The sequence below is a fragment of the Oryx dammah genome, unplaced genomic scaffold, assembly GCF_014754425.2.
Source record: "Oryx dammah isolate SB20612 unplaced genomic scaffold, SCBI_Odam_1.1 HiC_scaffold_5, whole genome shotgun sequence".
NCBI classification, from domain to species: Eukaryota; Metazoa; Chordata; class Mammalia; order Artiodactyla; family Bovidae; genus Oryx; species Oryx dammah.
The window spans coordinates 63,708,981-63,725,084 of NW_024070189.1; the positions used below are offsets into that span (position 1 = coordinate 63,708,981).

A 16,104-nucleotide genomic window follows, 5' to 3' on the forward strand; every position below is an offset into this window, starting at 1 on the left:
TGCAGGTGGTGACTGCAGCCATGAAATTAAGACACTTGCTTCCTGGAAGAAAAGCTATGACCAACACAGTCAGCATATTAAAAAGCAGAGACATTACTTTGCCAACAGAAGTCCATCTAGTCGAAGTTATGGTTTTTCCAGTAGTCATGTATGGATGTGAGAGCTGGACCATGAAGAAAGCTGAGTGCTGAAGAATTGATGCTTTTGAACTGTGGTGCTGGAGAAGACTCTTGAGAGTCCCTTGGACTACAAGATCAAACCAGTCAATCCTAAAGGAAATCATTCCTGAATATTCATTAGAAAGACTGATGTTGAAGCTGAAGCTCCAATATTCTGGCTACCTGGTGCGAAGAACTGACTCATTTGAAAAGACCCTGATGCTGGGACAGATTGAAGGCGGGAGAAGGGGATGACAGAGGATGAGATCATTGGATGGCATTACCGACTCAAATGGACATGAGTTTGAGCAAACTCTGGGAGCTGGTAATGGACAAGGAAGCCTAGCGTGCTGCAGTCCATGGGGTTGCAAAGAGTCGGACACGACTGAGTGACTGAACTGAACTGCACTGCACTGAAAGTTAAAAGCAGAATGGCTTATGGGAATAAAACTTTTAAGTGGATCATCACGGAGTGTCAGACTGGGAGCTGCAGCTCTCTGCCACTGCCCAGTATCACCAGAGTAGTGATGCTGCAGATGGCTAGCCCAGGAAGAGATCAAGATTCAAAATTTGAACTACAGTTTCTAACAAATGTATCACTTTCACACCATCATAAAGTCAAAAAATTCTAAGTCAAACCACCCTAATTCAAGATCCTTCTGTACCTGGCATCTGAAGCCAGGGAACTGGATGAGGCCATGAAGAACTTAATGATAAAGCTGGAACAGATTCTTTAAATCACTTTCTCAAATTTCTCAAGTGAGGCCACTGAGACATGGGAAACAAGTTCAATCCCAGATCACTAATCTTTTTGGAATCTAAACTGGAACCAGAACTCAGGTATCTGATACCCAGGCCAGAGCCCTTTCCCAGATAGTTCATTTCTAACTCCCTTTTAAGAGATTAGGACAATTCTAACTGGCTTTTTATGCATGCATGGCAAGTTTACAGAATTTCTATGTCCTTGAAGAAGTTACCTTTACCTATTAGCAGAGATGAAAGAAGTAATTATAGTCCACTGTGTCTCCAATACATCACTTATTTAACAAACTGACCTGGCTTCCAAAGCAGATTTTGATTCTAATTACCCTAGGCCTGAATCTCGTAACTCTCATTTTAGTACCAACTTTGTGTCTACATGTCCATTTATAAAACTAAGAAGACTAAAAAGCTACTGGTCAAAGATGTCACCTCTCAACAACCATTCTTGTCAATCTAGTTTTAACTTATAAACATTTCAGATCCCTGAAATTTCTAAGTAAAAAGATTCTTAATTATCCCAAATAGTACTAAACTTCCAACTCCATTTGACACAATTCAACACACTTAAGCAAACGCATGTCTTCTCTTTGAAATACATTTGATAATGATCTACAAATACAAAAACTGTGCATATGTAAAATGACAAAATGGAAGAAATAAAACATGTAATCAAAAACCCCAAATGTCTTCCCAAGGACTGGGGAGAGAGTGACAAATTCAAGACTGCTATCTAATCCTCTAGATATTAGATTTCTATGGACTTAGGGGAAAATGTGTGCTTGTAATCTTACTCTGAGTCAGAGGAATAGACTTAAAGTGCTATACTTATTGTCCATTATTGTGGTTCAAAATAAAAAGGCTTTGAGTAATTAAAAAAAAAAAAAGGCATGTGTGTTTTTAATATCCTAAGAATTAAACAGACCATACAAAAAACTAAAGAAATGTAAGACCAAATGACATTACAGTTGTGCTTTATACTCTTTTAAGACAAACCTTCCAAATATGACAGTGTTGCTGCTGCTGCTGCTAAGTCGCTTCATCTGTATCCGACTCTGTGCGACCCCACAGACGGCAGCCCACCAGGCTCCCCCGTCCCTGGGATTCTCCAAGCAAGAACACTGGAGTGGGATGCCATTTCCTTCTCCAATGCATGAAAGTGAAAAGTGAAAGTGAAGTCGCTCAGTCGTGTCCGACTCTTAGTGACCCCATGGACTGCAGCCTACCAGGCTCCTTTGTCCATACGATTTCCAGGCAAGAGTACTGGAGTGGGGTGCCATTGCCTTCTCCAATGACAGTGTTAAGTTAGTTAAAAAAGGATGTATTCCTATTGGGTTGCATTCCTAAGTCAATTTTTCAAAGCCCATTTTTATATCTAATCATTCTATTTTACTGCTTAAAAAAAATACTTCTGAAAATCGAAAACTCAGTTTTGAAGTTTGCTAATAAAAATTTTTGGAAAGATTTCATAAATACCTATTAATTTCACATGTATGACTCTTAATCATTTCCTCCATTAAATATCTGTGCTGGAATAAAAATGAAAATGCTGACTCAACATGGTTACCTTATGCAGCCCTTATAAGTTAAAATGTGCAAACTTAACAGACACTTTGAGTTCTTCCATTTTATTTTTTAAGATGGCTCCATTTCTTAGGACAAAACAATACAAATACAAGAAGCAGTTCTTAGGACCGGCTGAGACCACATTCATCTGCCCTCTTAAGCACAAGCTCAGCTCCCAAAAGATAAATCACAAATCCAAGAAGTTAGGGAAAAGTGTAGACTAGGAATTCTAATCAAACAAGAAAAATCAATTACTGACACTGGTACTCTAATCATCGCATCAGTATTAATACAAACTCAATCCTTTCTAGTCAGGTAACCAGTCACTCCATTCCTAATCAAGTGGTCTTACAAATCCAAAAAGTAAAAGAATCACATGAAGGTATAAACCAATATTCTTCCTTTAAAGACACTGCAATATAGAAATTATTTTTTGTAAGCTTTTCTTGCTGAGTTCTGCAGGCGTCATGGTACCTCAGAGCCCCAATAATCAAGCAGTTCATGACAAAAGATAAAAGTAAAAAAGTAGACACAGAGATCTGTGAAAACTTCGCCCATTTTGCTGTAAGTATCCATTGATCGATTTATCACTTCAGCAGGAATTCCAGATAATAGAAGTGCAGCTGTTAGTACTGTTGTCTTTATCTTCTTTTCACTCTGCATAGAGAAAGACTTAAATAAATATTACAGCTTTCAGAAGACTACTTAAGCTCTATAAAAAAACGTCAGTGCTGTTATTTTTGCCTGATTTCAAAACTGTTAATGAAGTTTTAAGACATCAATCAACAACATATTAACAAACATTTACTGAGCATATAATATGTAAAGGAACAAACTGCTTGGCAATAAGGAAAAGACACTATTCTTGCTATCAAAAGTTTAAAAAAATGTCCTATCTTAGCGGTTAGGATATAAATATAATTTAAGATATATATAAAAGTTTAAGACAAAAACAGGAAAGCATCCCCAGACAGGACATGAATACCTGCTGAATAAATGACATGGATGACGTGTGCTACAGTGGCTCAAAGCAAATAGAGATTACTCCAGTATTTTATGTGCAAATAAAGCATAGAGAAGGGTTTCAGGAGGAAGCAGAATTAAAAAGCAGGCCTTCAAGTTAAAGAAAACAAACAAACAAAAAAAACAGGCATTTGAGAATGAGCAAGATTTAGAGGAGCAGAAGTGAGTGGATAAATCCAATTGTAGGGTTAAGTCTCATGACAACAAAAGTCAGAAAAGTGATAGATGTTCTGGAGGACAGTCAATCATTTGTAACAGAATCAAAGGAACATTCTGTAGAGTCAAGCTTAACTGCCATGCAAAGAATTCACGTTTGATTTCATATGTAATAGGATGTGTGTGTGCACACAAGCTCAGTCCTATCCAACTCTGTGACCCTATGGACTGTAGCCCATCAGGGTCCTCTGTCTAGGGGACTTTCCAGGCAAGAATACTGGAGTGGGCTGCCATTTCCTTCTCCAAGGATCTTTCCAAACCAGGGATCGAACCCACATTTCCTGTGTCTCCTGCATTGCAGGCAGATTCCTTACCACTTGAGTCATCAGGAAAGCCCTATGCAATAAGATACAAACATTTATTCATTAAACATTTATTTCCTAGTATAATTTTCTAGGAGATTCAAGGCTGAATTTTCATTTAACTTAATGATGCGGTATCACCAAATCCAATCACACAGTGCAAAAAATTTTAAAATATAAAAAGCTGTAGTTATCCATGGGGGAAATCAAAACTTATGTCCACAAAAAACTCATTCAAGAAAGTTCTTAGCTGCTTTAGTCATGCCCATCAATGGAAAATAGATAAATAAGTGGATATACTCAGTCAATGGAGTATTACTCAGAAAAAAAAGACTATGATTCTACTGATGCACTCAACAATATGGATGAATCTCAAAAATACAATGTAGAATGAAAGAAGCCTTGCATGAAGTATGTACTGGAACAATCCCATTTATATTAAGTGTTAAAACAGCTAAAATTAATCTATAGTAGGAAAAAGAAAATCAGACCTTCATGATACGGGGGCTGGGACTGTCTAGAAGAGAGCATGGTAGAACTTCCTGACAGTAATGTTCTAAATCTTGAAAGGATTTGGGTTTCACAAGTTGTCAAAACTCATTAAAGGTATAATAATAAAGACTTGAGCATTTCAATGTCTGGAAAATGTACCTCAAAATAAAGAAAAACAACCATAAAGAAACACTGAATTTTTGTTGATATGTAAGCTGAAATGTGTAGCGGAAAAACATGTTGATGTCTTCATCTACAACAAACTTTACAAGGCACCAAAAACAGAAAGATGTATTTTAAAAAAATGATGCATTGAAGATGTATAGAAAACTGAATACATATATGATACATATAATGAAATTTTCATTACAGAATCTAGGTGGTAACTAAACAGGTGTTAACTGCATAATTCATTCGATTTTTCTTTTGAGACCTATTACAGCAAAATGTTTTGTTAAAAGAAAATTGTACAGTAATTTCCCTTTTCACTAGCCCATTTCGCTAGTAACCAATACACACTCTATCATAAATAACCACTGTTAATAATTTCATGTAATATCCTTCCACAGTTTCTTTACACATACACAAGCAAAATAAAATACATATAGTTTTCCTCCTTTTTACAAAAAAGGAGTATGCTACAGATGCTAGTCTATATTTTTATCTTAGTATTTCTTGACAAGCTACCATTATCAGCAGATGGAGACCTTTATCATTCTGAATGGATACACCATAATTTATTTAAACTAGTCACTTGTTAGTAGATGTTTAGGTTGCTTCCAAACTTGTGCTACTGGAAAACTAAAATCAATGTTTCAAGGGCAAACATTTAAACAAATGTTTTAATTAAAATTAAATTCTTGGAGAGGATCAATAAATATATATATATTTATATCACAAAAACATTTCAATTAAAAAATGAAATTACTTATCCTTCTTTACTCTTACTTTGAGTATTTGACGATATGACCCCTCAAAAATATGTTTCAGATCTATTAAACACACACATGAGGTCTATCAGTGCATTGAGGCTCAGATGGTAAAGCATCTGCCTGCAATGCGGGAGACCTGGGTTTGATCCCTGGGTTGGGAAGATCTCCTGGAGAAGGAAATGGCAACCCACTCCAGTATTCTTGCCTGGAAAATCCCAGGGACAGAGGTGTCTGGTAGGCTACAGTCCATGGGGTCGCAAAGAGCGACTTCACTTCACTTCACTTCAAGCAAACAGTCAAGTAGCCATTTTTTAGCAAAAATCTCTACTTAAATAAGCTTATCTTCTATACTAGCAAGCCAAGTCCCATAGTATAACTATAGTCAAGTGGACCAGGTCAACACTGATACTCCTCATAATTCTGCTAAGTATGGCCAAGTGCGTTTTGCAAGTTATCAGACCCTTGGCATTAGAGATAAAGTGCCCTGTTATTAAGTGCTCAGAAAAGACCACACTAACTGAAGATAACTGAAGCCATTTTTAAATTAACTTGCACTGTTAGAAACAAAATGTATTACTAAATTTACTAAGTAATTAAACTTTCTTAGACAAGTACTATTCCAACTCTGTAATGAGGCTTTCCCCCCAGTCCATCCTGGACTAACATTTTTTGTAAAATACAATAAAAATGTTACGGTAATGTCAAACTGCTATAAAAGTTACTAATTACTTTTCCAACTGAACTTAGTACAAACAGAAACAAATAGTTTAAAGACCCACAGTGGTGAGCCAAACAAATCTGAATAGCACTGATTTAAACCATAAGTATAAATACTTTTTTAAAAGTTCTTAAAATCATCTAGTCATTAATCAATCTAAATATATCATCCAATTTAGAAAAAAAATTAATTTACCTTGGGAAAATATTTGTATAGTCCCATGTATGCAAGTTGTAAAGTAAGAAATGGAGCAAATATGGACTGTGAAGATAGAAGATAAAGTTACATATTTCCAACATAATCATTCAAATCACAATAACTCAGACTAACAGCAGTGATAAAATTCCAAGCAAAAACACTGTAATAAAAATTTAATTTTAGTGGCTGAAAGCAGTCTTGTTTCTGCAAAAGGGTGACAAATACAGAGCTGTGATTTCCTTAACATAAAGCATGTTTCTCGCGTTTTATGAGGGAGGATACTCCTTTGATATTCCCCAAAATGCCTCTCTCAAAAACTGACCTTTTAAGTAATTTAAAGTGTTTGGTGGCCACTGATGTATAATACATTATGCAGAAACATCCCTTTCATCTAGAGGTATTTAACTGACAATTTGAAAGCACATCTATTGAGGGTGGGGGGGGGGGTCTCAGCTCTGCTGTTCCCCACCCCAGCGCTAGCCCAGCTTCCCAGGCTGTTCTCAGAGGACAGCAGGCTTCCTGCATCCTTGCTCTAAGAAGGCAAGTCTGGGACAGCCTAGGGGGAGTGGGATCACTCCCACTTCCAGTCCCTGGCAGACTTGAGAAAGCATCACTTAATAAAGACTCCCTGAAGCCAAAAAAAAAAGAAAGCACATCTAAAAGGCTCAGGACTCAAAACAGATGACATATATACCTCACCTCAGTCACACTTTGGGGCAAGAAATGAACTCATCTCTGGCCCTCAAATAATGAGGTGTTTTTATTATAGATAAAATAGCTTGGTTATCTCGCTTCTCACACAATAAAACAGAAAATATCAAAATAATACTTCAGTTACATTTATTTCTAAAACTAAAATATCACGAAGGCAGTAAAGGAGTAAGCATTACTAAACGGAAGAATGGTAGGAGCAGCGATTAACAGCTGAAAATCTGACAGCAAGAAAAAAGTCCAGAAACCCAAAAAACCTCAAACAAAATGAGGCGCAAAAATAGGATATAATTTTAAAAACATCGAAGTGCAGAGGCCTTTCAATAAAAAGGATAAAAAGCTGCTATCCATCTCACTAAATACTGAAAGCTACAATGAAAATTTGTCATCAGAAAAAAAATAAAATCTGTTCAACAGAACTCTCTTCAAGAAAAAACTGGCATAGAGAGAGACTTTTAAAACTTTTTTGCTTAATAACATTAACCTTAATTATCTGAAAATTTACTTATGTGCCTGGTACTTGGTAGGTATTCTTGAAATGTCTACTGAATAGAAACACCTCAAAGAGCAAGACACTGAACTACGAGTTGTGCTTTTCTTTTCTTTTCTTCACATACTGTAAACAGTAAAACACACCCTCCCTTTCACTCCACAGCCACTGGCATCTACGGGTACATGATGGACTTCTATTATGGAAACAGTACAACATTATGAAATGCTGAATGCCTCTGAACCCTAAAAACATTACAGCACGTTCAGGACCAAAACTGCATTTTAGTATTTCAAGTTATCTGAAAAGCGGTAATTAATATATAGGATATGTAGGAAATTTACCCTTTGGTTTTGGAATGAAACTGCCTGGGTTTAATCCCAGCTTTCACTTAGTAATGTGACCCTGTACAAATGATTTCACCTGGGTCTTCATTCCCTTCAATCTACAGAACAGATTCAAATGCTACTTGGCTCATAAGGATGAGGTTAAATGAATTAATATATGTAAAGCACTTAAAATGGTACTTAGCGTATAAAAAGATTTTAGCATTATCATCAGGCTCTGTATTTAACTGGAACACTTCATTCTGTACCTAAGGCAAACGGAAGTTTATAACACATCTCCAGTCACATGGGTCACAAATATTACATTAATATTAGAAATGAATCTTATGGATTAAAAGCACTCATTACTATAACCAATTTTCATTTTCCACTGTTTCTTACCAAATATTTGCAAACAAAAGCTCTAACTCCAAAGGCAAGAAGAGCACAGCCCACCAATCTAAATATCCGAAAAGAGTCAAATTCTTCTGTTGTATTTCCATCTTCTTGACTGGGCTTTTCACTAATCAGCTGTTTCCTTAGCTTCATTGCTTCTTCAAATCTGGAGAGGTACTGTTCCAGGCCGTGGTGAGAACCCCTCTGGACAGAGTCGGCTGTCAGGTCCCCTCTGTTCCGCTGCCGGAGCTCAAGGCTTATATCATTCCTGCACTCAGAAGGGTTAATGAAAGAGTCCAGTTTGTCTCCCAGCTGAGTTCCCTTTACCTCGGCCACTCCACTGTAGTCAGTCGGTCCTGTACTGACTGAATCACCCAGCACTACTCGCTTTGAAACCGAAGGAATGGTGAGGGAGTTCAGTTTATCACTGTCCTGCTGTTTTGATTTTGTTTGACTTTCTTCTTCTGAGAAAAGAAATTTAGAAGCCTTAAGTATTACATACTGGCCAACATCTTTCTTATTAATATTTAAAAATATGCCACTAGAGCTAAAATTTGGCAGCCTCTGAATTAATACTGATCCTTCATAAAGAAACAAATTCCTTCCTCTACACACACAAAATGTCAAAGACAGTATTCTTTCAGAGGATATAACCCAAATTTTGGGAACAGAAGATAAAGCTAATAGACAAGTTGGGAAAGAGTTAGGAATGGAGATTTTCTAAAACGACTATTTTTAATATTACATTTCTGAATCCAGAGTCCGATCAGCATAGGGTGTGGCATATCCTCCTGCTACGGGTTTGCGTAACCCTTCTACTGTAATCTAGGAGACATTAGAAGGTACTTCAGCACTTTTAAGATGCTGTTCTAGTTTAAAACAAAACAAAGGGCGGGGAACCTTTAATGACAGATAAAATAAAAATCTCAAAGCAAAAGAACAAAGAAAATGCTTTAGGAAAGAATATTCTGCTATTAACCATTAAAGGAGAAAATGTGTCTCCTAACAATTGTTCTAGAATACGGCTCTTACCTCTTGGCAGTTTTCAGTGGCAAATCTGTGAACTGTCTAAAAATTCAGAGTTATATATCTAAAGCCCCACAGAGCAAAAGTCACAAGGATCTAAGGAACTTGCAGCCAGTGACTGAAGGCCAAATATTAGAGGCAACACTAAATAGAAATGTAAGAGGGTACAGTACTCACAGAGAAAAACAATTTTTTTAAAGAAACCCATTGTACATGTCATTGGAGGAGAAATGAGGAACTCCTTTCAGTGTTGAAGGCAGTTCCTGACATCACTCATATCAATCGCTTCACATTACGAGATAAGGCCTCACATGGGCACGTTTCCCTTGTTGGGTCTCTAAAGAATGGTCGCTCCAATTTTTTTCGCCTGTTTAAGAAGGTCTGCAGATGAGTGTCGAGGGCACCGCACAGACACCCGGATATGGGGCCGTGATTCACGTCGGACGGACTAGAGGGGCAGTTCAGTAAAGACAAGCTCATGGGGGCCGACAGAGCAAAAAGAAGGCAGACGGTATGGAAGGCACTGGAAGGGAAAGCATTGACAAGGGAAAGAAAGGCAGGCAATCTTCCTGACGGGCACGGTAGGTAGAGCAGTCTGGGAATAAAATGTGCGCCCTTCAAGAGAGGCGAGGGGGTGACGAGGGCAGGGTTGGGGCCGTCTCAAGGTCAGTGCGCAGAGGGTATACCACGGCAGAGGGTCTCAGGATCGAGAGCATTGCAGTTTGCGGCGGAAAACTAAGGAGAGATACAAGAAACGTCCTGCGGTGAAGTGAGAACCTGGGACCTCATCAAAGGGGCGGGGCCCGAGGAGAGGTCAGAGAGCAGGGCTTGGTCAGAAAAGTCAACGGGTGGAGGAGGGCAAGGAAGAATGATCCCCAAGACTCAAAAGGGATGGGCTGGAAACTATGGGGAACGGAGGTTCTCACCCGCGCCGCTCCCAGGCCTGTGAAAGCCCATGATTCGGTTGATGCGCTGTTCCGAGTTCATGAGCAGCTTTCTCCGCCGCAGCTCCGCCCGACGCTGGGAAGCCGACAGGCCTGAGCCAGCCGGGGGCCCCGGCCGGTCCCCGCTGTCGGTAGCGACGGTGGCCGGCTCCATCTTCCCCTCCACTGTCCAGGAGTGGTGACGATGACGTGAGCGGCAGCCGCGGCGCCCCAGACTTCAGACTGGGCCGCAGGCCGCGCGTGCCCCTACTGCTGTGGACCCGCCCCCCAGAGCGCAGGGCCGCAGATGTAGCGTAAACAGGCGCGCCGCCCGTCGGGACCAAGCGCGAGCTTTGCGCCGCCATCTTGAGTGAGGGCAGCCTTGGCCGCTCTAAATCCTCCCACCTGGGCTGGTCCTTAATGCTCCTCCCCTGCCATCGGGCCCCGCTGCCTTTCACTCGGAGGTGAAGAAACCCGGCATCCGGTTTGACCCATTGGAAACGTGTGAGCAAGGAATAGACTCCGCCTACCTGATGCCAGGAAGCAAAATGGAGCCTGGAGTGGCAGGCACTGGTTTCCAGTGACCTTCTTCGGGCTCGCTTAGAGGCGTCGGGAATACGTAACTTCGAGAGCGACGCTTTATGGAGCGTTGCGGCTGGGATTTGTTCTTGGTGCTGATTCCTCATCTTCAGCAGTGCTTCTACCAAATGCATGCCTGTTTTGATGAAGACTTTCCCAGTGAAGCCTTCCCTGTCCACTCTGTGTATTGTCGCCCCGACTCAACACTCTCTGTTCTCCTTATCTGCCCTTTGTCCTTAACAGTTATAACTGACTCTCAAGCTGAATGTACTTTTATTATCTTCTTCCCACTTCGTAAAACATAAGCTCCATGAAGACAGTCACTGTGTTCTTGTCTAGGGCTGCAGCTCTTAGAACAGTGTTGGCTCTCAACAGGGGTGCCTTATCCACTACACCATATTGACAGCATACAATAGGGCCCCAAGAAAATGTTTTAATTTGAATTTTTTATTGAAGCAAAGTTGATTTATAAGATTGTGTTAGTTTCCAGTGTACAGCAAAGTAATTGGTGTATATATGTGAAAGTGTTAGTCCTTCAGTCCTTTCCAACTCTGTGTGGCCTGCCAGGCGTCTCTGTCCATGCTATTCTCCAGGCAAGAATGCTAGAGTGGGTAGCCATGCCCTTCTCCAGGGATCCTCCCTACCCAGGGACTGAGCCTGGGTCTCCCGCGTTGCGGCAGATTCGTTATCATCTGAGCCACCATATGTATGTATATATATGATTGGCTTCCCAGGTGGTGCGGTGGAAAAGAATCTGCATGCCCATACAGGAGACAAGTAGGTTTGCTCCCTGGGTGGGGAAGATCCTCTGGAGTAGGAAATGGCAACCCTCTCCAGTTGCCTGGAAAATTTTATGGACAGAGGAGCTTGGCAGGCTACAATCCATGGGGTCACAAAGAGTCGGACACAACTGAAGCAACTGAGCATGGCAAGGCAAAAAGGCTCTGGCACATCTCAAGAAAAATGTCCCCTGGTATCAGAACTTTACAAGGGCAAGTCCACCTCCATTTTTTAAATTTTTTGTGTACGTTATTTTTTGCTTTTCCTTTAAAAATCTTTAATTTTTCCTCCGTTAAAAAAAAATTGACCACTCTACCCCATGCCTAGCATTGAGAGCACTAGATTAAGTTTACCTGAATAGTTGCACAAATTTTTCCTTTAGAGGAAGTGTCAAAACTTGGCATTTTCAATGAGTTTTATAAAGAAATAAAACTATTTAGGCTTATTTGGTATGTACACACATATACATATATACTCCCCTATATTCTTTTTAAAATTATTCTTTTCCATTATAGTTTGTTATAAGATACCAAATACAGTTCCCTGTGCTATACAGTAAATCTTGGCTGTTTATCAATTTTATATATGAAAGTGTGCATCTATTAACTCCATTACTTCCAATTTATCCCTCCCCTGCCTCTTCCTCCTTGGTAACCATAAGTTTGTTTTCTTTGTTTCTAAATAAGTTCGTTTAGTTTGAATTTGTTTTAAATGAGAAGGAAAATACAGTGATAATTTATATATAATGATGAATCTAGCCTGGATGGCAGGCATTATCATACTGACACAGTCATGAAGTATAATTTTAAGTGTACTTTTATAGAGGAAGGAGCCCACAAAAGCAAAGTACTGCTACAGCCCACAAAAGTTGTAATGCAGCCCTGGTGTGCAGTAATGACTAAGTGAAAGAGTAAATGAGTGAACTGAACCCTTGTCAGCTCTTGAGAGATGCCATGGTCAGATCACATCTGAGGCTGCAGAGGGTGAAGCAGCCCAGTGTGTCCCCTGCAATGAAGCCTGCTACATGAGCTTGCTTCAAGTCAGGAAGCCTGTGAAACCCTGACTAGATAAAAGGTAATAAAATACTCTTTTAAACTGCTTAGTCACTTGACCCTTTCCCAGTCAGAAAAGGATTTTGAAAAAAGTGTAAAAACAAACAGCAATCGTTTTTTGGATTCAACAAAAAAGGAGCTCAAGTATAAACATTGAAATTGAACATTTCCTCTTTGTTTGGATGATAGCTGAATCTCCAGGGACATGCCCTAGTTAGTAATTTTAAAGCATTAGAAAAGGTTTCCTTGCATATCTGTACAGATATACATCTCTGAGGGCCAGACTGTGCCTTTAAAAATTCTACCATTGAAATAATTAATTCCTAGTAATAAATGTGCAGAACTTGATAAAGTCCTGATGAGTCATGATCAATTACAATTTGGGGACTTCCCTGGCAGTCTAGTGGTTAACACTCCACTTCCACTTCAGGGAATGTGGGTTCAATTACTAGTTGGGGAACTAAGGTCTTGTGGCAAAATAAACAAACACAATTACAGGGTAAACAGGTTTTTTTTTCCACTTGTGATAGCATATAGAAACCAAGTTAATATTTTGATTTAGATAGATGTGTTGATGTATGATGCTGATGAAATCAGGTAAGAATTTAAAGGGTCAAGATTTCATATTACATGCTTATTTCTGGGGAACTATTTCTCTATGAGGTTTCCATAGTTATTAGATTTCCTAGTGCTTCTCAGTGGTATGATTCCTTGCTAAATGATGTGCATACTTAACAATTCTTGTCTCCCTTACTACAGAACTTTACAAGGGCAAGTCCACCTCATCTTTAATTATTATGTGTTATATCTTGGTTTCTTTTCCCTTAAAAATATTTAAAATCTATGTTTTTTTCCCCATTTAAAAAAATTTGACCCATTTTACCCCATGCCTAGCACTGACAGCACTAGATTAAATTTACCTGCATAGGTGCACAAATTTTTCTTTTAGAGAAAGTGTCAAAACTTGGCATTTCAATGAGTTTTATGTGATTTTTATTTGACCCTAGCATTGTTAAGGTAGGCTAATATTAATACTTTATTGACTAACTGTAGCTACAAAGCTGAATAGATTGAGTCATAAGTAATGAAATAATTCAGATTCTGGGGTTAAAAGTTGGCAGTAAGTTCATGCTTGGACACTTCTCTACTACACACAGCAGTCAGTAACATTTAAAAACATAAAGGGAAAAAAATAGGACCTCAAAAACAAGAGAAACATCTCAGCAGATATGAGTATCTGAAACAGCACAGGTAGCTAGACAGGTGCCTGTTGGGCTACAGATCCAGAAACAGGCAGTGATGGCAGAATCTATGTGTAAGAGGAACTCAAAGTGTTCCACATGAGACGAAGGGATGGACAGGACAAACTCATGCTTGAGGTCTGTCTGTGCATGCTACATTAGTCCTGTCCCACTCTTTGCAACCCTATGAACTGTATAGGCTATACCTGCAAGGCTCCTCTGTCCATGGGATTCTCCAGACAAGGTATGAGGTCTGCCCTCCCTGAAAAATATTCAAAATATCATTTGCTATTGGATTTCAGCTTAATAAATAGAAAAGCAGAAGACAGGGCTGTTGACTTCCCACTGTTGGTGACGAGAATGGTGATATCCTCAAATCACTGCATAACAGGAGCCCTAAAACATCACCAATAGCCCTGGTTTTTTGAAAATGCAACTAGAAAACCCATAGACAGGGAGAGGGAAAGCTTGGACAGAGAGAGATGTGCTAAACCCTCTCAATCAAATGAGCCTAGAAATCTAAATTCTAAGAAACATGGAAAACAAACATTCTAACAAACATTTAAATTCTGCCACCCAAATTAAAAATCGGAATTGGAATTCACTCCAGAATTTTATGTGTATTAGTTGCTCAGTCGTGTCCGACTCTTTGTGACCCCATGGACTGTAGCCTGCCAGGATCCTCTGACCATGGGATTCTCCAGGCAAGAATACTCGAGTGGGTTGCCATTTCCTTCTCCAGGGGATCTTCCCAACCCAGGGATTGAAGCCGGGTCTCCTGCATCACAGGCAGATTCTTTACCGTCTGAGTCACTAGGAAAGCCACCCCCAGAATTTTATAGAACAGTTTTAATACATTACTGAACAAAATAGGCAGAAATTAATCAAAAATAGTTACACAAATATAAAATTCAATAGATGAGATTAAACTTCAACTGGACATAGTCACAAGCAGAATTAGTAAAAACATACATCAAAAAGGAATTCTGAAGGGAAAGAATAGAGGGAATGACTGAAGCAAAAACTTAAAAAAAATAACTTTATATGTCAATTATACCTAGTTTTTAAAAATAAAATTTTAAAAAGTGAGAATTTTCTAGAATTAAAAGTAGACAAGGATCTCCAGATTAAAGCATGCACTGAAAAACAAGCAGGATAAAAATAAACTCAGAGTAGTGAAACTACTGGGCTTTCCAGGCAGCTCAGTGGTAAAGAATCCTCCTGCCACGCAGGAGACACAAGTTTGATTTCTGGGTGGAAAAAATCCTGTGGAGCAGGAAATGGCAACCCACTCTAGCACTCTTGCCTGGGATATCGCATGGACAGAGGGCTACAAGAGCCAGACACTACTTACTTAGCAACTAAACACAACAACAAGTAAAACTATTACAATTACAGCATATTAAGGATAAAAGAAAAATTGTTAAGAGCTAACTGATTATCTTTCAAATAACAATTAGACTTACTGCTGCTGCTGCTAAGTCGCTTCAGTCGTGTCCGACTCTGTGCGACCCCATAAGACGGCAGCCTACCAGGCTCCCCCATCCCTGGGATTCTCCAGGCAAGAACACTGGAGTGGGTTGCCATTTCCTTCTCCAATGCATGAAAGTGAAAAGTGAAAGTGAAGTCACTTAGTCATGTCCGACTCTTCGTGACCCCATGGACTGCACCCTTCCAGGCTCCTCCACCCATGGGATTTTCCAGGCAAGAGTACTGGAGTGGGGTGCCATTGCCTTCTCCAATTAGACTTACAGTAGGCATCATATCTGGAGAAGGAAATGGCAACCCACTCCGGTGTTCTTGCCTGGAGAATCCCGGGGACGGGGGAGCCTGGTAGGCTGCCGTCTTATGGGGTCGAACAGAGTCGGACACGACTGAAGCAACTTAGCAGCAGCAGCAGGCATCATATCAGTAACAAAAGGGACACAAGACAATAGAGTAGTAACTTGAACATATTGAGAATTAAAAAATAAAAAATTTAAAACCCTTTCAATCTAGAATTTTAAACCTAGCTGTTCTTGAAGAGTGAGCATCTAGAATTAGGATTATGAAATCCCAGACTCTGACTTAGGTTTAAAACATCTTCAAAAATAAAATAAAATAAAATGAAACATCTTCAATAGTATTTTTCCATTGACTTAATTTGGATGTACAACATAGAACTACTCAGTGACTGTCAAGTTATTCAATGTCAATTTAAATACATAACCACAATA

At 39.4% G+C, this 16,104-nt stretch overlaps 1 protein-coding gene across 1 annotated transcript; it reads right to left on the minus strand.

The window, feature by feature from the left end:
- Positions 1-2,524: 2,524 nt before the first annotated feature.
- On the minus strand, positions 2,525-10,531 carry CAMLG (calcium modulating ligand). Its single transcript, XM_040240078.1, has 4 exons — positions 10,240-10,531; positions 8,294-8,751; positions 6,362-6,427; positions 2,525-3,140 (listed from the first exon to the last, which is right to left on the minus strand). The coding sequence occupies exons 1-4, from the start codon at positions 10,409-10,411 to the stop codon at positions 2,949-2,951; spliced, it is 888 nt and encodes a 295-aa protein (XP_040096012.1). The 5' UTR covers positions 10,412-10,531; the 3' UTR covers positions 2,525-2,948.
- Positions 10,532-16,104: the final 5,573 nt, after the last annotated feature.